Raw genomic sequence first — 23,086 nt, 5'->3', positions numbered from 1 at the left:
AGTTAACTTGTCTTAAGACACACCAGCGTATCCACACTGGGGAAAAACCTTTCCACTGTAAACTATGTGACAAGACTTTCAGTGAGTTAACTTGTCTTAAGACACACCAGCGTATCCACACTGGGGAAAAACCTTTCCACTGTAAACTATGTGACAAGACTTTCAGTGAGTTAACTTGTCTTAAGACACACCAGCGTATCCACACTGGGGAAAAACCTTTCCACTGTAAATCGTGTGACAAGAGTTTCAGTCAGTTAACTAGTCTTAGGACCCACCTGCGTGTACACACTGGAGAAAAAACATTCTATTGTAATGAGTGTAACAAAAGTTTCAGTAGGTTAGATAGACTTAAGACACACCGGCATTTGTGAAACATGTACAATTAAGAAGTGTTTAAATCCCGTCTGTGACCGATTCTGTCGGAAGTTCCCAATGGGCGGTAGTGACGGAGCGCATCCGGTGAAAGTCAGAATTACACTCAATGTAAACAGGAATTAAACGAGGGGGGGAAATGGCGTTCGTCCACATACGGGATTAAAACACTTCTTTATTGAAAAATATGGACTAATACATTGCACAAATACTCCGGACACCTAGTTAACATTTGGGGCAAGCGGGTAAGCACCTTATATTTTGCATTTGTACATGTTTGGAGAAAAAAATATCAAATAAAAAAAAAAGGCCAATTACTCGATTAAAAAAAAAAAGATATTCGAGTTATTTGGGTCAGCCCTAGTGACTACTTGAAAAAGGTAAGAAAATGTAAAAAAATGCTGGCAGTGGGCAAACGCAGCCAGAAATAAGTCTGGCAGTGAGAGAGTTAAGTGTTAACGTCTCAATAATGGTGTTAAAGTTTCAATAATGGGGCCAAACAATTAGAATTGTTTGGCCCCATTATTTTATATAAAACATTTTTTAATAAAATAAGCTAAATGGCACACAAAGCTCTCTACGATATCTTTCAATAACCATAATAATAATAAAGAAAATCTACTACTGTACGTTGATCAACTGAGCAGGTGTTTAATGGATGTTCAAGCTCAAGGTTCGAAGTATTAACAGCGTAAGCCTCATTTACTTTGTAGTATGACAAATAGCAAAAATAGCCTATCTACAAGCTCACAACGTGTTGCCATGCGACGTGTTGCGAGCTTGTAGATTGGCTATGTTCACTATTTTTGAAAATATTGTAAAATAATGTTCAAAATTGGGAAAATTTGCCCAAAAAAGGGAAGGCAGGGTTGATGTGGCTAAATGTAAATGCAGTGGTGTAAAGTAACTAAGTACATTTACTTAAGTACTGTACTTAAGTACAATGTTGAGGTATTTGTACTTTACTTGACTATTTCCAATTTCAAATTATTTTACTTCTACTCCACTACATCTCGGATCCAAATATTGTATTTTTACTCCACTACATTTAACTAACTTTAGTTACTAGTTACATTGTAGATTTGGATTATAATTACAAAACATTTACATTGCAGTATTGATACTTCTACTTAAGTAAAACATTAAAATACTTTTTCCACCACTGCGTACTCACCAGTTGGGGATTTCCGTCTTGGCCAGCAAATACAAGATGACTGAGAGGAGGTCATCCGCACACATGGCCTCTATGTTGACTGAGAAAGAAAGGGAAACCCTCAATCAGCTTTGTTAGCATTTCAAAATGTGCCTTTAACCCTTTAAGACCGGGAACGCATCCGTGTGACATTTTAAGATTTTTTTGGCTATTCAAAAATAGCAGATATACAAGCACAGAGTGCCGCGCTATGAGCTTGTAGATCTGCTGTTTTTGAAAAATCGTGGGAAATCGTGGGTCTTTGAATATATATATATATATTCAAAGACCCACGATGTATGTATTTTTAAAGTGAACATTTGTAACAAAAATGTTTTGCTTCAGGGTGATTCTACAAATGTCTTCTAAATCCTAACAGTTTTTAGAAAAAATAACGTATGTTGTTATAATATCAGTGGTTCTCAAAAGTGTTATGTATTTGGCCGTATTGAATATCGTTGCTGTCGGGCAGAAACCTCTTATCTCCATATTGACTGTTTATGTTTTTTCATAAATTAACGCCCTACTCGATCATACTACAGCGTCACACAAAAACAACAAAAGCAGAAGATCTACAAGCTCGAAACGCAGGGCAAAGCTTGCAGATCTGCTACTTTTGCTAATCTTTTATTAGAATCCTGAAAAGTACCAGTTTTGGACATAATGAGGTTCCTACCCGACAGAGACGATATAATATAATATGGGGTATTTTTTGTCAGAGGCAAAATTCAAAAAGGTCAGAAAAAGGATTGTGCACAAAAAACTCAATAAAACATCATACCACAACACATTGAGTGCCAAAACCATAATATTACGGTTTTGCAAATACACCCGCGGAGTGCCAACAATCCTAAAAAACGTAAATATACGTTTGTTTTACCGTTTTGTTTTGTTTTTTTGTTTTTTCCACAAGGGGGGGGGGGCTAACGCAGCCCTGGAATCACCCATGAACACTCTAAGAAGTAAGGGACAGATGGATCACCGTGCCAAAAAATCTGGCTCCCATCCCATCTCCTTGCTAAAAACCTCTGTATCTCCTTAACTTTTTAGAGTGGGCAAAACGAGTCATTCTCGATGCGCGATCGCTCCGCAATGGTGACTCGTGTGAGACATGTTGTTGTTTCAGGCTTTAGCCAGGAGCATCGCGCAACCTACACGCATGCTTTTTATTTCATGGATCGCTGGTCGTGGAGTCTACAGATTTAAACAGCACAGCGCAGCGCAACGGTGAGATTTCTGGCACTGAACGTAATCAGTTATTATAAAATGCTGGCACCCAATGTGTTAAAGAAATGTATTCACAGTTGAAACTGGGACAGATAAAAAAACTGGAGGAAAAAAATCTTATCCACCCAAAACACTATAACTGGACTAAAAGATGAAAACTAAGGACATTTTCTCTATGATTTCAGTTACTTTCAGTTCATTTTGCCCAACCACAATATACAGTTTCAGGACACACTAATAAACACATCATTGTGTTTCCTTCGCTTGATGTTCTGTGTACAGCACATTGCCTTGTTGTTGGACTGTACTGTACTATGTACTGTACTATGTACTGTACTATGTACTGTACCTTGCCTTCAGTTAAATACACATTTTCTTCACATCTCGTTTTCATTACTTTGTTAGTTTTAAATTAACTATAATAACATTGGAACCCCGGCACTCTGTCTTGTCTTGTCTGGATCCTCCGCTAACACACACACACACACACACACACACACACACACACACACACACACTCTCCCTCTGTCCTTCCTTGACAAGGCCCTTAATTGGATGATTGGCCGCTTGGCCAGAGGTAATTGGAAGAGGATGGTTCCACTTCTTGTGAGTTGCTGTGAGGGACCGCAGAGCTTGGATTTCCAAAACAAACTGGACAAACAACACACTGGGATGTGACAGTGGGCCTACTGTGCCTGTGTGGGCTCACACCGTCACACTGCATTACCCACAACATGGTGAGGAGTTGGGCTGTCAGCAGCATGGATGGAAGGCAGTAGGAGGAGATACCGCTGAGTTGGGAGTGAGGGGTGCAACAGTTAATCGAACTCATCGATTATAAATAAATACAATAATCGATTTGAGCAAAATCTTTTTTTGGGAGGGAATTGTATTTTTATTTTATTTTAAAAAAAAATGATTTTTTTTTTACCGTGTTTGACTTTTTTTTTATGAAATGGCTTTATCAACATTTTTGTTTAGCTCTGAAACAGGGGTGTGGGTTTTATCGGACCAATCACAGTGTCAGCCGACAGTCCCGTTCCCTCCGGGCTATGGGATCTCTGAACTCTACACACTGCACTGATGAGAGCGCATAGCGCAGCCTGAGGCAGGGAGGCGTGAAAGTGAAATGCAGCGAGACGCGCTGTGATTGGCCAGTTAGTCACTTTGAGTGGCAGTTGGGGCAACCGCTCGCCCCAAAACATGATTTACGATTCTGTGCCTATCGGTACATAACTCGGACGGCGCTGAGTTCTCTCAAACGAACTTCGCTTGAGACTGTGCGCCTCTGTCGCGGCCCAAAACTATACTTTATCGACTAATAGTCCGCGGTTGTCGGAAAAAGAGTGCCGGCAGAGGGATTCAAAACACGGGGAGTTGAAGTCGGCAGTCAAATGCTCAGCGAGGCTACGCCACCAGACCATTGAAGAAATCAGGGTTTTGTCAGGGTGAACGGGTGAACGTAATGCACGTTGTAAGGCACTTTGGATAGAGGTGCTACAGTATATTTCTTTGTACCTGTGCGGCTGGGGGACTGCATGATGGTGAGAACAACCTTCCTGAGGCAGAGCAGCTTGTGGAGGGGAGAGGTGCAGCTGTTCAGCTGGCTGAGTTCTCTCTTGGCCCGGGGAATGTTGATGCTGGAGGAATGAAGAAGACAGCATAGTGGTTAACAAACAGTAAATGCTAGGTTAGTGACCACATGTTTGACCGGGATTGTCCGGCTTTTCAAGATGAATGTCCCGAGTCCCGACAAATATCTCTAAAACACTAAAATGTCCCAGTGTTCAACATTCACTAGAACCAAACTGTCCAGGTTTTCACCACAGTTGGGGCCTGGGGAGCCAGAGGCCCTGGTTGTCCCAGGTACGAGTCCCAGGCCAGGCCAGCAAGAGCAAGACACTTCTTTATTTTTATTTTTATATATATATATTTTTTTTTTTTTTATTCTGCCTTTATTGATAGTATACAGTGTAGATAGGACAGGGGGCAGCCATCAGCTGGGTAAAGCTGAAAACTGAATTTCCCCCGTGGGAGAAAGTAGGTCTAATTACTAGGTGTGCTAAGCGCTACAATAATTGTCCCCCATCCAGGTGAAAATAAAAATCTAAGAAATTGTAAAAAGTAGCAAAAATAGCGGATCTACAAGCTCATAACGCATTGCTATTTTTGGATTTAAGTGATAAAAGTTCCCTTTTTTTTATTTCTTTTTAAAGAAATGGTCACCCTAAGCATAGGAAGGTTATTATTTCAGTGTTTGGCTTGTTCTGGGAGGCAGTTCAAAACATTACGGACATCTCTCAGCAAATCTCTGCAAATACGCACGTTCCTACAACGCAGTTTAGCACATATAGGTTCTCAAAGTGGGGTCCGGGGGGGTTCCAGGGGGTCCCCAGCAAAAGTAGTTAACATAGCATCACAATCATTTTAACCACTTTATCCATTTATATGTTGGCTGTTCAGAAATAGCAGATCTACAAGCTCACAGCACGACGACGTGCTGTGAGCTTGTAGATCTGCTATTTTTGAACATTTTAGAAAAAATCGAAAATAATTATTCTGGGGGTCCCTGGCACAAAACCTTTTCAGATGGGGGTCCGCGGCCAAATACATATACATTTGGGGGTCCTTGGCACAAAAAGGTTTGAGAACCACTGGTTTAGGACACAAAAGACCAAACAGACCTGAATTCAGATTTCACCCCCAAGTCTTTCTGCTGCAGATCCTGCAGACCTCGTGCGGTCTTGTTGAAGGCGGCGTCCTGTGATGATGGGGGACATAAGGACAGCTCTGGGATCAGCCTTTCATACACCAGGTTGGTCCTCCTGATGTGAAGGACTTATCGGTTTATGTGAAGAATATAAAAAAACTAAACAAATACCTGGCTGGCTTCAAGCGTTCCCACAAAGTTAAAGATTAAATCATGGATACCATGATGAATATACATCTATAGGGGGGGGGGGGGGGGTGGAGAGAGAAGACATGTTTATTTTCATCAACACAGATAGATACAGTAAACTTTCATGCAGATGAGACAAAACAGTAGAGTTGAGCTCATTTAACCCTTTAAGACCTGGAACTGTCATTTTTAGATTTGAGATAAAAAGCATTATTTTACACTTTGGGCTATTCAAAAATAGCAGATATACAAGCTCATATCGCGGCACCGAGTGCCGCGATATGAGCTTGTAGATCTGCTATTTATGAAAAATCGTGAAAATGTGTGCAAATCTTTGAATACATATATTTTTAAAGCGAACATTTTTAACTCAAATCTTTGCTTCTGGGGGGTCCCTGGAACAAAATATTTTGATGGGGGTCCGCGGCCAAATACATATCATATTGGGGGTCCTTGACATGAAAAAGATGGAGCACCACTGATATAGAAACATACGTTTTTCAGAATACTGTTGAGATTTAGGAGACATGTAGAATCGGCTTCAGGTCTCAATGGGTTAAAAAGGTAACTGTTAATTTTGACAGCACATTTTGAAATAATTTCCACTTAGTTTTAGTCATATTTTAGCGATCTTTAATTTTGTACTTTTAGTCTAGTTTTAGTTGACTAAATATCAAAAGATTTTAGTCAACTAAATCTACCAGTTGATTTAGTCGCGTAAAGTTTATGTTGGCGGGCCTTGATGGCGGCCGTAAATAGCCGATCTACAAGCTCACAACGCGTCACAGACGCGTTGTGAGCTTGTAGATCGTCTATTTTCGGAGGTCTTAGTTCTACTGGGTCTCTTCTCCACTAGATCCCTCTCTAACATTTTAGTCTAGTTCTTATTTGTTGACAAAATTGTCAATACATTTAGTCATAGTTTTTAGTTATCATAGTTTAGTTTTTATTTAGTTTTCGTCAGTTAAAAAGGTAGTCGACAAACACTTTTCCTCATAGTTTTTAGACAAAATGAACAGTGGTAACCAATATTCCATTGTTTTACCTCCACTGCTTGTTTGAGGAGAGTCATCTGAAGCTCCTGTTTGGCCAGAAGTCTCTGGCAGGGAGGAAGAAATCAGAGTTAAGTCATGAGTGGTTAAATAGTTTATTAATATGATACATCATATATTTCTTTATTGCCGTTAAGTGTTCATATTTACCAGGCGAGGTTCTCTCAACAGGCACTGAAGGCATTTAGTATAAAGGGCATTCACCGAGTCCTGAAGGCAAGAGGAAAACATTTTAATGAATGAACACACTATTTATGCTTCCTGCAAGCAACGTGAAAAACAGTGCTCAACTGTTTTACACTGTGATTTTTGCATGGTCCATAAATATGAAAACATTCCAAAATTAAAAAAACTTTCAACCTGGCGCACCTATTGTGGGCATGGCATTATAGAGGAAACCTTTAAAAAAAAGTAATATATTTCAAAATTTAACAAAAACAGCGGAAATAGCCTGTAAGAGCCATATGATTTCTGTTTCTAGGGGGCGGCCATAGCTGAGTGGTTAGTGAGCCCGCCTAGGGAGCCAGAGGCCCTGGTTGCCCCAGGTACGATTCCAGGCCACGCCAGCATATGTGTCGATGAAATGAAATTTGTCCCTGAGCAAGACTCTTAACCCCTAATTGCTCACAGGCCCTCATTGGAAACAAGCCCGCAAGGACTTTCATGAACGTCCTGTTAACTCTATAAACGCCATTGACTCGAAAACGCGTCAATTACTACTTAATCCACCCACGCCATTGACGCGTTTGACGCGTTGGAATCACGTTCATTGTTTAATCTCTGATCGCGCTATGCTGCTTAAAATTCAATATTATTTTCGAGTTCCACTTACTTCACCCACATCTGCATCCGGTTTCATGACCTGGGTTCCGTTTCCGGTTTTTGATTCTTTTCCCCCGGTCATTTTCGTCCAGATTAGGTAAACAAACGGTTTTTCACACTGTATAACGAACGAACGGACAGGTTCTCTTCTATAATCTATGGTCTGGGTGACGATCAGTCATCGCCGTCGTGTATCACATCGTAATTTTGTCCGATCAGACAATCTGGGAATACGTCACATCCGTTTTCATGTTTTTCCCTGTCTAATCTCCCAAGAAGGGTGACAGTGACCCAACGACCTGATCAAGCTGTCATGTGCTGCTCTCTAGTGGCGGATTTGTGCTGCGTCTTTCAATTATTTTCATGAAAAAAATTCTAAATATAAAAATAAAAAAACACGAAAATTGCTGGCACTAGGGTACTAGAGTACTTTATGAAAATACTCTGGCAGTCAAAGAGTTAAAAGGAATTATCCTTATCCTTCTTTTCTATGACGTCACTGCGTCTGTGGAGCGCTGTCAAGTTTGCGTAGGTACTTAACAGGGTCTGCAATCAAGCGCAGGTGGTTGCTTGTGGCAGAGGCACGCAGTTTTTGAGAGGGCCGTGGGGCTATATTCCCGTGCGTTAAGTTTTAATTGTATTTATTATTTTGTACGCCGACAGTGACGGAGAATAAACCTGTTTCGTAGGAACTCAAAGGACGGTTTGGAATTCAGTTTTTGAGCACACGTGGAAACATCCTTTTAGCCGTTGGCAAACCAGTAGTGCCTAAAAGTGTAGGACTTTTGGCGCTACATAGCCGATCTACAAGCTCACAACGCGCCACAATGCAACGTGGTGTGAGCTTCTAGATGGGCTATTTTCTGCAACACAATGTTATACAATATGTAGTGCTTCATCTCTCTTTCAGCTAAGGCAGTGGTTTTCAACCAGTGGTCCGGGGACCACCAGTGGTCCTTGGATGGGGTACCAGGGGGTCCCCAGCTAATTTAGGTAGGGTAAGTGATATTTTTTGGTTAAAACAAAAAGTATTTTGTTAAAAGGTTAAAGCACTATATTCTGATAGTAATCATTGCCATTGAGTGTTTGTTCAGTCTCCCCATCTCTCCAGCTCTTTGATAAACAGAAAATACATTTTTCGGTAGGTGTCAAAATCTCAGCCAATCAGGAGAAAGTACACATTTTTAAGCTTCATTTTTATAGTGTTCCAGTTCCAATTTTGTCTGCTCATTTCTTAGTGTCATCACTTCTAATTTCACTTGTTTAATCTATATCCTGATTGAGTTCTCTGTCCTGATTGGATAAGATTGGAAATGAAACTGAAACTGAAACAAAAATGCATTTTCTGTTTTATAAAGAGCTGGAGAGACAAGGAGACTCCTTTTACTGAACAAACACTCTATAGCAATGAGTACTATCAGAATATAGAGCTATTTAACACTTATTTTAACCAAAGAAAATCACTTACCCTACCTTTAACATAGCCTCACAATCATTTTAACCACCTAGCTTTGGCTATTCAAAAATAGCAGATCTACAAGCTCATAGCGCGGCACCGAGTGCCGCGCTATGAGCTTGTAGATCTGCTATTTTTGAAAAATCCTGGAAAATGTGTGCATATCTTTGAATATATATTTTTTAAAGCGAACATTTTTAACTCAAATCTTTACTTCTGGGGGTCCCTGGCACAAAACATTTTCAGATGGGGGTCCGCGGCCAAATGTATATCAATTTAGGGGTCCTTGGCATGAAAAGGGTTGAAAACCACTGAGCTAAGGGGTCCTCGGCCTGAAAAACATTGAAGACCCCTGCTCTAGTGTGTGTGTGTGTGTGTGTGTGTGTGTGTGTGTGTGTGTGTGTGTGTGTGCGTGCGCGGTCATGAATCGACGTACAATGTGATGACGGAGACCCTTCCTCTCGTGCTCCCTGAAGGACAGGCAGAAGGCGGCGACCATCTTGTCCAGCTTGTCGGTGTGGCGGCCCAGGAACTCCTTGACGTCCTCCACGTTCTTCAGACAGTAGGGGGCGGTAGGGGGCTCCTGCGGCGGCGGCGGCGCGTCCTCCTCGGGGCTGTGGTCGGTGTGCAGCGGCTGGCCGATGCACAGGATGCTGTAGCTCTGCTCCTTCTCGTTGTAGAAGGTCTCCTCGAACAGGATGGAGACGGCAGCCGGAGCGGGGAAACCGGCCCTCAGGAGCACCTGGCGGTTCTGGATGCTTATTTCCTGTGTGGCACAGTCACAGGGTTTTTATAGTTTAACTACAACTTAACGAAATAACCAAAAACTAGAACTGGGGGAAAACTGCATTTAACTGAACTAACATTTTAATGAACGGAAATACAAAATAAAACACGAGTAAAATTAGTTTATTTTGCTCGCTTAATACTGAATCCCTACTGCCTTATGCTCCCTTATTACTGACTCCCTACTGCCTTATGCTCCCTTATTACTGACTCCCTACTGCCTTATGCTCCCTTATTACTGACTCCCTACTGCCTTATGCTCCCTTATTACTGACTCCCTACTGCCTTATGCTCCCTTATTACTGACTCCCTACTGCCTTATGCTCCCTTATTACTGACTCCCTACTGCCTTATGCTCCCTTATTACTGACTCCCTACTGCCTTATGCTCCCTTATTACTGTTGAAATCTGTTGCCAAACTGTTGCAGGTGGGGGCCTGTGTTGCAGCGGGGTCCCCAGATGACAGTAAAGCGACCATTTAACTCTTTCAGTGCCAATGAAATTTAAAAAAAAATGCGAACTTTGCCAACTTTTTTCTTTTCTTTTTTTCAAAGAAAAAAAAAGTGCTTAGGAAGCGAGATACAGCCTTTTTCAGTTATAGGTTAAACAAAGAGTGGATGGAGCTGCAAATCTTCAGATAATGATATCTTGGGTTCTGAACACTTTTTTCCAAAAAATAAAAAAATAAATAAAAACTCTGGATTTCTCGTTCTGGCACCGAGGGTATAACCCTAAAACTCGGGATAACTCGGGCCTGGCACTGAGAGAGTTAAAGGAGAAATCCGGACATTTTAAGTGTTATCTTTGATGTGTCGTTACTCACCTACCGACGTAGAAAGTGGCGTTGTTTTTTTCCAGCGATTCCCCTGTCGTCATATTTTCGACCCCCTCCGTTGGCATAATGGGAGCTACATTATGCTACTCAGGGACTGAAAGTCCCTGAGAAGCTATCGCTAATGCCGAACGAGCTAACGTTGTTTGCTTATTTCTCTCCCTGGCAACACCGAGTTGCCAGGTTCTGGGAGAGAAACAAGCAACCAGCGTTAGCTCGTTCGGCAGCGATAGCTTCTCAGGGACTTTCAGTGCATGTTTGAGTATCCTGAGACTCTACAATGAGTAGTAGTAGAGAAAAAAATAACTTTGCATCGGTTATAATAGACGAATTTCCCTTAGCCACGCGCTCCCATTAATTAAATTAAATTAAAAATGACGACAGGGGAATCGCTGGAAAAAAACAACGCCACTTTCTACGTCGGTAGGTGAGTAACGACACATCAAAGATAACACTTAAAATGTCCGGATTTCTCCTTTAAGGACTTTTATGACCTTTTTAAATGAAAAATAAAAAGACCATTACTGTATCAAAAGTAATCAACAAACTATACTATAAAACTGGTCAAACATGGGCCACATTGTGAAATAATTGAAACGTTTTGATTTTCTTTTTTTCTTTTCTAAACAGCTGATCCACAAGCATGTAGAATCGGCTATTTTCACAATATTTATCTGTAGAACCAAGTCAAACTAAATGTAACGCCTCAACTCCTACAATTCCAAGTGCTTGTCAGGGTGGTGGGGGGTCCCCAGTTCAAATAGGATTGTTTTTGGGGGGGGGGGGGGGGGGGGACCACTGGACTAGAGACCATAAACGGACGTACCTTTCCATCCAGAGTCTGATACCCATCCTCCACGGGCTTCAGAACGTAGCTGTCAAACTGGAGCGATGTGTACGTGCCTGGGCTCAGGCTTCCGCTGCGAGGCACCAAGACCTGGCCAACAAACACACATCGATAATTGGAGGCAAATAAGAGACGATTAAGAGCAGTGCATCCCGTGGTCAAACCCTAAAAGAAAGGCTCCATTGCTCTGAGTTTTAACCGCAAGTCTTAAACCCTATACTTAGTTAACTGGAGACCTAAGTCTCTTAATACCAAGGGTCTTCACCAGGGGGGTCCGGGACCCCTAGGGGGTCCTCAGAGTTACTACAGGGGGTCTGCCAAATCTTTGTGATATGATATATATTTTTTTTTTACATGAACCACTTGAACCATAGCATCCATTTTCTAAGGAGAACTTTGGCCAAAAATAGCAGATCTACAAGCTCACAACGCCTCGCGCTGCGAGGCGTTGTGAGCTTGTAGATCGGCTATTTTTGGCAAAGAGTTATAGGTGTAGAGGGAAAAAAGAGCAGCAAACGTTTATCTGAAACACAATTTTATACAATATAGAGTAGGGGGTCCCTGCTTTATCTCGCTCTCAGCTAGGGGGTCCTTAGCCTGAAAACAGACCCCCTGCTCTATACTACTAGGTCGCCTCCTGTTCTGCTATTTTTTGAAAATCATGAAAATGTGTGCAAATCTTTGAATATATATATATATATTTTTTTTTTAAGGCAAACATTTGTAACTCAAATCTTTGCTTCTTGGGGGGATTCTACAAATGTCTTCTAAATCCTAGCAGTTTTTTTGAAAAATACGTATGTTGCTATAATATCAGTGGTTCTCAAATGTTTTCACGTCAAGGGCCCACGAAATGATACGTATTTGGCCGCGGACCCCCCATCTCAAAATATTTAGTGCCAGGGACCGCCAGAAGCAACAGATTTGGGTTAAAATGTTTTGCTTTATTTTTCAAAAATAGCAGATCTACAAGCTCATAGCGCGGCACTCGGTGCCTCGTAGGTCGGTGAGCTTGCAGATCTGCTATTTTTGAATAGCCAAAGATAAGTTCCCGGTTTTAACACATTAACTGCCAAAGACGTTTATAAACGTCTTTGGGCCTTCAGCTATTGCCTGCCAAAGACGTTTAAAAACGTCATGAAAAAAAAAAAAAAAAAAAAACTTTTAAAAAACAAATTCTAAAAAGATTCTCTAATTATTTAGTATTGACACTCTTTCGATATTCCAAACGAATAAGGAGATAACAATTTCCAAAGATTTGCTGCTCCATCCACTTCAATGTTAAAATTCAAACGGACAAACAATTCACATTGTTTTTTGGTTTGAAACCACTGGTTTTGAGCTATTTTCAAACATCAAACAACACATGACAACAAGGTCATAATGACCTCGTTGACATTTGTGAAACCACACCTGAATCTCATCTGTGATTAGAAATGATCTGGGATCAATCATACTGGAGAAAAATATTCTGTGGCTATGCGAAAAGGTACCAAAATCGTTCAAAACCCTGGCAGAGGCTACAGACTGTTCTGAAAAAACTCTGGCAGTCAATGTGTGGGTTGAGTACTATAAGTGAAAGTAAAATATAAAGGTTAGATATAAACAACCAGCGTGATCTAATATGAGAGTGACGACAGCGTTGTAAGAATGGAATGCGGAAATGCTCGCTCTATCTCAATGAGACAGTTCCAGTGTTTGGAACTATAGCCGATAGCGGCCCGCTTTGCGGAGAGATCACAGCGTGTCATAACTCTCTCTCTATGGGTCTGTAAACAACCACAATATAGTATAATTCTTCCTCAGGGTTCAAGTGGTTAAACATGTGACAAGGCTACTGATTCCACCCTCATGATATTCCTTTTACAACCACATTCTCTGCTGCCCCGGGCCATTCGTCTCTCATGACTTAACTCTTTAAGACCTGAGAACGCATCTGTGTGTCATTTTTAGATTTCGTTGGGCTATTCAAAAATAGCAGATCTACAAGCTCATAGCGCGGCACCGAGTGCCGCGCGCTATGAGCTTGTAGATCTGCTATTTTTGAAAAATCGTGAAAAATGTTGTGCAAATCTTTGAATATATATATATTTAAAGCGAGCATTTCTAGCTAAAATGTTATTGCTTCTGGGGATTCTACAAATGTCTTCTAAATCAGTTTAAAACAGTTTTCTGAAACACTTATGTTGCTATAATATTAATGTCAGTGTCAAGGAGCCCCACAACGATATGTATTTGGCTGCGGACCCCCATCTAAAAAAAAAAAAATCCAGGGACCCCCAGAAGCAAAGATTTGAGTAAAAAACAATTGCTTTATAGATATATATTCAAAGATTTGCAAAAAAAAAAAAAGATTAAAAAAAAAATAGCAGATCTACAAGCTCATAGCGCGGCACTCGGTGCCGCGCTATGAGCTTGTATATCTGCTATTTTCTAATAGCCAAAAGTATAAAATATGGATAAAGTGGTTACACAGATGCGTCCCCCGGTCTTAAAGGGTTAAACAGCTGGACGTGTGCCATTTAGAGCAACGCTTCCTTGTCTTCCTTCCTTGTGGCCGAGTTAGCACACACTCACACACACACACATCTTCCAGAACAGTGAGGAATCACTGGTGCTATTTTGTCAAAAGTTGTTTTTTATTCAACTCAAAGACAAAGATTTTTGTTCTACACTGAGACATAAAGAGTCATTAAAATGCCATATTAAAGGTTTAATGACATTCACTTTTACACCACATTCAAAGTCTTTGTCCTGGTCCTTCAAAAGTGTACAAAAAGTTTTAAGTGAAAATTCCACTCCAGTGATCCATGGCAGGTGTTTTTCTCTCACATTTCTAAAGCCTTTTCAACTGCAATGAAAAAAGAAATCTTACGCCTGCGGGTGTCGCTGGTGAGGGATTTTGCCTGTCAATCATCGCCTCTGCTCCACCCCCCCCCCAAAGGAAAGGATAGGGGAGGGGAGGGGCGAGGAGGAGAGTGGGCGGGATTAATCGGCTGTGACCTCACTGTCGAAGGGCCAAGCTCAGATTACTTTTCAGCCTAATTATTCAGAAAACCCCAGACCACAGAAAATCCACTGAATGTTCTAAGTTCAGGTTTTTTTGGGTGTAATTGAGGTCATAAAACCCCAAATAAAACATTGTAAATAAAAAAAGTGAAAATGAATGTCATGATACCTTTAAAATGTTTCACATTTAATTATGAACACTGTCCCTTTTGTTTTCCAGTTAAAGCAGCACTATGTAACTTTTTTTTTATGAATAAAATGTAATTTTGGACAAATGTAATGTGTTAATACAATATAACTTATACAATTGGGGTTGGTTGGTTGGTTGTATTTTGTCTCCCTGCTCTTGTGTCTAGGTGAGACACGTGACACAATCCCGTTTCTGGTTTTACAGGGATTTTGACCTGAAGGTCAAGATTCAATGTATCCCCTGAGCAAGCAGGCAGGCTCCATTAACTAAAGGTAAAACGTTCAGCACTTGCGCTGGAATCCGGGTTCAAATCCGGGGGAGAAGAGGAACGTTGGATAGTGCAGCTTTAACATACTGTGTAAAGTTCATTGTTAAATCTGTGACATTATAAGAATGGAGGGGAACGCATCTGTGTGTCATTTTTAAGATTTCTTTGGCTATTAAAAAATAGCAGATCTACAAGCTCATAGCGTGGCACCGAGTGCCGCGCTATGAGCTTGTAGATTATTTTTTTTAATTGAAAATGTGTGCAAATCTTTGAATATATATGTATTTTAAAGCAAATATTTTTAACTCTGTTACAACTTCTGGGGGGTCCCTGGAACAAAATATTTTGAGATGGGGGTCCACGGGCAAATACATATCATTTTGGCACAAATACATACATACTAGAAACGTGAGTTTTTTTTCCAAAAAACTGTTAGGATTTAGAAGACATTTGTAGAAAAGATTTGCACACATTTCGACGATTTCCCCCCAAAAAATAGCAGATCTACAAGCTCATAGCGCGGCACTCGGTGCCGCGCTATGAGCTTGTACATCTGCTATTTTTTAATTAGCCGAAGAAATCTTAAAAATGACAGAGATGCGTTCCCGGTCTTAAACGGTTAAAGAAGGGACTCAATGTAGGCACTGAAACGCACAGCAGGACTTTATGCTGTGTGTCCAAATGACATTAAATCACATTGAATGTGCAGCCGACCTGATCTGGAAACACAACATAATGTACACTCAGAGTAACTGTACACGCACGTCCTTTGAAAAGAAAAGTGTGCTTTTCCTTCCCCGTCTGAGGCATTGTGCTGAGCGGTGCATACAAAAACAGGATCTATCTAATAACAGCGTGGCTTGGCTGTGCAGTGAGGATGTGGAGGACATGTCTGGAACCATATGGAACTCAGGATTAGAGACGGTCACGGCTGGCTGACCTCGTCGGTGCCATGTCAGCCGTTATTACTGTTTTTACTGCTGTTGATGCTATATTGTTGCTTTTGCTTGTATCTCTCTCTCTCCTCTCTGTCTCTCCTCTCTGCCCCCCCCGTCCCGTCCCCCGACACGGTCGAGGGAGATGGCTGTCCACCCTAGAGCAGGGGTCTTCAATGTTTTCAGCCCAAGGACCCCCTAGCTGAGAGAGAGATGAAGCAGGGACCCCCTACTCTATATTGTATAAAATTGTGTTTCAGATCAACTTTTGCGGCTCTTTTTTCCCCTCTACAGATCTTGTAGATCGGCTATTTTTGGCAAAGAGTTATAGGTGTAGAGTCTACACCTATAACTCTTTGCCAAAAATAGCCGATCTACAAGCTTGTAGATCTGCTATTTTTGGCTAAAGTTCTCCTCAGAAAAGAGGATGCTAGGGTTCAAGTGGTTAATGTAAAAAAAAAACACACAAAGATTTGGCGGACCCCGTGTATTAACTCTGAGGACCCCCTAGGGGTCCCGGACCCCCTGTTGAAGACCCCTGCCCTAGAGCCTGCATGGGGCCTGCCTGACGTTTCTCCCAGTTGCCTCTGTCGCAAAAAAACAGTTAGTTGCTCAGGGTGGTACGATGTCGGGTCTCTGCTCTATTGTAAGTACCTTTAACCGCAAGTCTTAAACCCTATACTTAGTTGACTGGAGACCTAAGTCTCTATCTATACTACCAGGTTCCCTCCTGTTTTTCGCTCTAAAACTAAATATCGTCGCCGATGCGACACGTTGTGAGCTTGTAGATCAGTGTTAATTTTGTCGACTAACTAAAAGACTAAGGTTTTGATATTTAGACGACTAAGACTAGACTAAGACTAAACAATTTTCAGAAGACTAAAATATGACTAAAACCAAATGGTGTGTTATTCAAAAGACTAAAGGTCCTTACACACCGGGGCGATTTTTTTCATGCGAATAATACGTTTTTTTAAAAAAACCTTATAAAGTCAATGCAAGCTTCCACACCAGTTTCGCGGAGCGAAAAAAGCGTCTTTTAATTATTCGGAACGAGTCCGAATTTTGCGTATATTCGCCGGTGTGTAACCGCCTTAAGACTAAATCAGAATATGCTGTCAAAATTTACACTGCTGTAGATCGACTATTTTCACCAAATATTTTCACCAAAAAAGTTCGCTCGGGGAGGGACAATGTCGGGTCTCTTCAATTTCATTGAAAAGTCATAAAAACATATTTGGGCAAAAACTCCATATTCTGGCCACACACACAATGGCCACACACACACACACACACACACACACACACACACACACACACACACACACACACACACACACACACACACACACACACACACACACACACACACACACACACACACACACACACACACACACACACACACCTTTAGCCCTATTTTATACCTAGACTATTTGAAAATAGCAGATCTACAAGCTCACAACGCGTCGCGATGTTGTAGATCTGCTATTTTCAAACATTTTAGTACTTTTACTTTTGGTACTTTAAGTACATTTTGATACCAATACTTTTTTACTTTTACTCAAGTAAATTTTGAATTCCGGACTTTTACTTGTAACTTGTAGTACTTCTACATTGCAGTACTGATACTTTTACTTAGGTAAAACATTTGAGTACTTTTTCCACCACTGCCCGTTACTCACGATGCCATGGAGCTCGGCCACTCGGCTGCACAGGTCCGGCCTCTGCTTCTCCAGCGCCACATAGAAAGGGTTCTTCAGGATGTTCTCATCATACACAGCCATAGGGAACTAAAGGAGTCCGGACTCCTTGAGGAGGAGACACAGAGAAAACAAGGAGGAGGGATGAAGGAGGAGCCCATGATCCCGGGGTGCAAACAAAGCATCCATTCACATGGGTTTTGTGAAGTCCTTGGTGATCTGAAATGAATTGTATTGTATTTGCCCAAAAATAGCTGATCTACAAGCTCACAACACGGCCAAATACATACATACATTTTGGGGGCCCTTGACATGAAAAGGTTTTGAGAACCACTGGTGTAGAGTGAAAAAAAGAGCGTACCAAGAGCTTGTAGATCTGCTATTTTCAAAAATTATCTTTTCTTTCTTTCACACCAATCTTGTATGGGAGTCCTCCCTGGCACAAATTATTTTCAGATGGAGGTCCGCAGACAAATACATATTAATTTGGGGGTCCAACTACACTTTAGAAACAAGCCCAAAAAAGGCAACTAACACTATTTACAAGCAACGTTATAGAAAAACAAGCCCAAAGTCGCTTATAATAAGCAGACTTGACAACACTGGTCAGCTCCCAGTACAACAGTATTAGGTTGTTGTACTGGTCAGCTGCCAGTAGAACAGTATCAGACTGTGGTTGTTGTACTGGTCAGCTGCCAGTACAACAGTATCAGACTGTTGTTGTACTGGTCAGTTCCCAGGTTTTAATGTGTGTGTGTGTCTGTGTTGTGTGAAGCAGGACAGTTGCTGAAAAATGTACTTGTGCTAAGCATACCTACCCTGGGTAAATAAAGGTAAAGAATAGAGAGAACAAAGTGGTTAAGTGTGTGTTGATTAGCTACTGTAGGTAGATGATGGTTAGCTCAAGTTTTAATGAAGGTGCAGACAACATCTTTTCTTGCAGTAGACAAAATGTCAATTGTAGAGCATCTCAGAGTAGTGCTGGAGCAACGTAGGAAGACAGCTGTTTGCGTCTGATTAGTTATCTCACAGACAGCTGTGCAGCGCAAAAGAGATGTGTCACGTCATCATATCACATTGTCAACATTTTGCAGAGAAATACACAGAAGACAAAGGGTATTTTTCCCGCCACATTATATAATGTATCCTCACATCAAAAGAAAGGGATTCAGGTTCAAAATTGGCTTAGTTTCCCTTTAGGTTCCATAGGAAATGAAATTAGCTAAAGTGATTCAACACGAAAGTAAACAATCGGGTCAGGAGGACGAGAGGAAGGGTGACTGTGACAGTCATAAAACTACTTGTGACACAGGATGCTTCTGTGAAAAACATAATCTACTACACACAACAATATGGAGCTTGTAGAAGAAAGGCCATCCATTGTTTCATGGCAAGAGATACTGGATGAGGCAACACAGACTCACGAAGGTTTCTTTGTGATTCAATCAAGACTTGGCCTATACTGTACAATACGTATTTCAAGTGACTGATTCATTCTTCAATATTATCGTTCTTAATTAACTGGTTGAGAAAGGATTTACCACACAAGGCCCACACAGTCATACAAATATGTGGCCTAATTTCTTAAAAATGAATTCACATAAAACTTTGCATTATATCCACAAGCCTTTTACTGGACATTGATCATAAATAGTTTGTATCCATCTTTCAGTAACTCTCAAAGTATCTTATGTTCCATGTCTTAAAAAAGGTGCTGTAAGAAGTGATATTGTTTCAGAAAAACTAAACTTTTTTTTTGTTAAAAAGTTAAAGCTCTATATTCTAACAATAATCATTTCTATAGCGTGTTTGTTCAGTAACAGGGGGTCTTCCCATCTCGCCAGCTCTTTACAAAACAGAAAGTATTTTGTCAGGTGGGATACCACCTTTGATATTTCATTCAATCAGCTTTAATGCAGTAGTGTTCCAAATGTCTGTCCCTCCCCCTTATCACTTCCAATGTCACTTGTTTATCCTGTATCCTCTACGAGTCCCCTCTCCTGATTGGGGATTAAATCGGTATCCCTCCCAACCTGAAAATGTATTTTCTGTTTACTAAAAGAGCTGGAGAGACAGGCAGACCCCTCTTACTGAACAAGCACCCTACATAGCAATGATTACTATGGGAACATAGAGCTATTATACACCTATTTGTAACAAAAGAAAACATATCACGACACTTACACCCTCTTTAATAAAAGGTATGCTGTCCTACTATATATCAACCTCTGGCTCTTCCATCGGAGAAAGGATTCCAAAGCGTTCAAGAATTACACCATTACACTTACTTGCTTGACCTGAGACGCAAAAGACGTATTGTCATGTCGATGCCACGCGTGCAGTGCAGGCGAGGCAAAGGGTTTTGAGAGCTGTGTGGGCAGAAGGAAGCGGAATAATATGTTCTCCTCACACACTGAGCTACAGTCAGTGTGTGGTAAAGCTAAGCGTGATGATGAGAAGAACGTCACACACACACACACACACACACACACCACCACAGTTCATCTCTGCTCAGCATCAGAAAACGCTTTAAGAATGTGCCATGTGACTTGCCTGTTCTACTGGGCCTTGAGAAACCCAACCGGGGGAGAACCTCTCCTCTCCACTCGTGATCCACAGGCTCACGGCACATTTTCTGGAGCCAATGGAATTTCCCCCCCACCCCCCCATTTTTAAGCTGAAAAAAAAAACCAGAGTGCTATATCATGGCAGAGGGGAAAAATGAGAGACCGCTTGAACGGGGAGACATGACGGCAATTACTTGAACATGACGGAGCAGCATTCACATGCGAAGCTGAGAAATGACACGTCAAAAACAAACAGCAGTGGAGCCAGTTGCACCGACTCATACTAAGTTCAAACTTAGCCTAGTTACAGCTTAAATGGCTTTTAAAAAAAAACATTTAGACCAGGAAAGTATCTGTCATTTTTAGATTTATTTGGATATTTTTAGAAAAATCGTGACAATTTGTGCAAATCTTTAAATGTATATTTACATTTGTAACATATTTTTGTTCCAGGGACCCCCAGAAGCAAAGATTTGAGTTATATATATATATATATATATATATTCAAAGATTTGCACACATTTTCATGATTTTTCAAAAAATATAAGATCTACAAGCTCGTAGCGCGGCACTCAGTGCCGCGCTATGAGCTTGTAGATCTGCTATTTTTGATGCAACTGCAACTGACTCCTGCAGCTGAAATGCACACTTTACAGGGGCTGTGTGTGCATCAGCCACTGGCATGTCTTTATAAGTTCAAATTCCCCCAACATCAAACTTGACTATACCGAAAACCACCACGCCAACCAAAATGAACCTTAGCGTCCTTAATGCTTAAAACGCGGCTATTTTCGGTGAAGAGAATTTGGTGTGGAGGGGAAAAAAGGAGCGGACCAAGTACAGAGGCACTGGGGGGGGAGACCTTGGTTTTGTTTATAATAGCAGAAATTCAATAGATAATGTTCCAGCTAAATGACTAATTGTTAGGAACCGAATGGACCCTCACAGGTTCCATACACTCTCAGCTATGAGTCAAATCTGTGCGAGACCAGATTTTCTATTATAATAAAGAGCTTGTTGACCCATTTTTTTACAGTGGTCAACGGGTCAATAGGGATTCATGTCATGATTATTGTGGACAAAATAATTGTGATTAACGATAAGATTATAGTGATAATCAAAATATGCTTAAAAGTCTTAAAATACAATTTTTGTTAACCACTTGAACCCCCAGCATCGATATTCTGGGTGGGAATATTAGTCAAAAACAGAAGATCTACAAGCTCCCATCTGTGAGCTTGTAGATCTGCTGTTTTTGGCAAAGAGATTTGGCGTAGACGGGACAATCAGCGTTCCAAGAACAGAGCCAACTCAGGTCCAGTGTCTGACGGGACAATTTCACCATGAATGAAAATCTCCGCAACATTATTATCGTGAGCATTTTTTTTATCATGATAAACTATAATAACAATTATCCTCCCATCCCTACTTTAAGTATAAGGCTTAAAGATTATCATAATCTTTAAGCCTTATACAGTAGGATTTATGTACTGCACGCTGTGAACCAGTAGTTCTCAAACTTTTTCATATTTGGCCGCGGACCCCCATCTGAAAATGTCTTGTGCCAGGGACCCCCAGAAGGGAAGATTTGTGTTTAAAAAAAATCAGATGTACAAGCTCACAGCACGGCACGAAGTGACGCACTGCGAGCTTGTACATCTGCTATTTTTGAATAGCCAATGTATTAACCCTTTAAGATCTGAGGCGATTCTTTAAAATGTTTTCTAAATCCTAACCTTTCTAAATCCTAATCCTTTTCAAGATTTTTCAAAAATAGCAGATCTACAAGCTCATAGCGCGGCACTCGGTGCCGCGCTATGAGCTTGTAGATCTGCTATTTTTGAATAGCCAAAGAAATCTAAAGTGACACAGATGCGTTCCTGGTCTTAATGGGTTAAATATGGATAAAGTGGTTAAAATGTTTGTGATGCTGTAATAACACATTTAGCTGTGGACCCCCTCAAGGACCCCTGGGGGTCCCTGGTTCTCCCACTTTGAGAACCAATGCTGTGGACAGTACATCTGTCTGAAAAATAAAGCCATGATCAGCAATGACACATTTGTGGCAGCCGCAGCAAAGCGATGTCACAGCACGGCGGGCCAAATGACTCTAATGACATAATTCACTTGCTGTAACAGACAGCATTGTGTCATTTTGAATTATCACCAGAATGCTGTGATACAGATGGACTGGCCTGGGCAGGTAGCCCACAACAACTCAAGCATTGCCAACATTATGCCAAAAATAGATGTGAATCCTAGGTATGGTTATGGTACAACATGGGCTGAGTTTAGGTGCTCAGTGTAAATTAAATTGTACCAGGTGTAACATAAACAATACTTTACCTTCTATACAATGCTAAGATTTGTATTATAACATAATAGATACAGTATAACTACACTTTAACTACTTGTACACTACAGCAATGTAGATATAGCTATTATAGATATACAGATAGATAGACAGACACAGATAGAGATAAAGAGATAAAGAGATAAAGAGATAGAGAGATAGAGAGATAGAGAGATAGAGAGAGAGACAGACAGACAGACAGACAGACAGACAGACAGACAGACAGATAGACAGATAGACAGATAGACAGATAGACAGAGAGACAGACAGACAGACAGACAGACAGACAGACAGACAGACAGACAGACAGACAGCCAGCCAGCCAGCCAGCCAGCCAGCCAGCCAGCCAGACAGACAGACAGACAGACAGACAGACAGATAGACAGAGAGACAGACAGACAGACAGACAGACAGACAGACAGACAGACAGACAGCCAGCCAGCCAGCCAGCCAGCCAGCCAGCCAGCCAGACAGACAGACAGACAGACAGACAGACAGACAGACAGACAGACAGACAGACAGACAGACAGACAGACAGACAGACAGACAGACAGACAGACAGACAGACAGATAGAT

At 41.2% G+C, this 23,086-nt stretch overlaps 1 protein-coding gene across 1 annotated transcript in view; it reads right to left on the bottom strand.

The window, feature by feature from the left end:
- ankrd27 (ankyrin repeat domain 27 (VPS9 domain)) overlaps positions 1 to 23,086 on the bottom strand; it is a gene marked incomplete at its 3' end in the record, with an annotated part of 58,252 nt that overhangs the window by 33,447 nt on the left and 1,719 nt on the right. Inside the window, exons 2-10 of the mRNA XM_080437285.1 lie at positions 17,573 to 17,698; positions 11,465 to 11,575; positions 9,457 to 9,786; positions 6,893 to 6,952; positions 6,736 to 6,789; positions 5,673 to 5,738; positions 5,476 to 5,552; positions 4,310 to 4,431; positions 1,547 to 1,625 (exon numbers count right to left, since the gene is read on the bottom strand). Coding sequence (XP_080293411.1) covers positions 1,547 to 1,625; positions 4,310 to 4,431; positions 5,476 to 5,552; positions 5,673 to 5,738; positions 6,736 to 6,789; positions 6,893 to 6,952; positions 9,457 to 9,786; positions 11,465 to 11,575; positions 17,573 to 17,674 — 1,001 coding nt within the window. The 5' untranslated portion in view covers positions 17,675 to 17,698. The remainder of the gene's footprint in view (positions 1 to 1,546; positions 1,626 to 4,309; positions 4,432 to 5,475; positions 5,553 to 5,672; positions 5,739 to 6,735; positions 6,790 to 6,892; positions 6,953 to 9,456; positions 9,787 to 11,464; positions 11,576 to 17,572; positions 17,699 to 23,086) is intronic.

Source organism: Gymnoscopelus braueri (genome assembly GCF_963280865.1).
Source record: "Gymnoscopelus braueri genome assembly, chromosome: 9".
Lineage (NCBI taxonomy): Eukaryota > Metazoa > Chordata > Actinopteri > Myctophiformes > Myctophidae > Gymnoscopelus > Gymnoscopelus braueri.
Note: the sequence above shows the minus strand (reverse complement) of the source record. Positions and strands in the feature narration are given on the sequence as shown.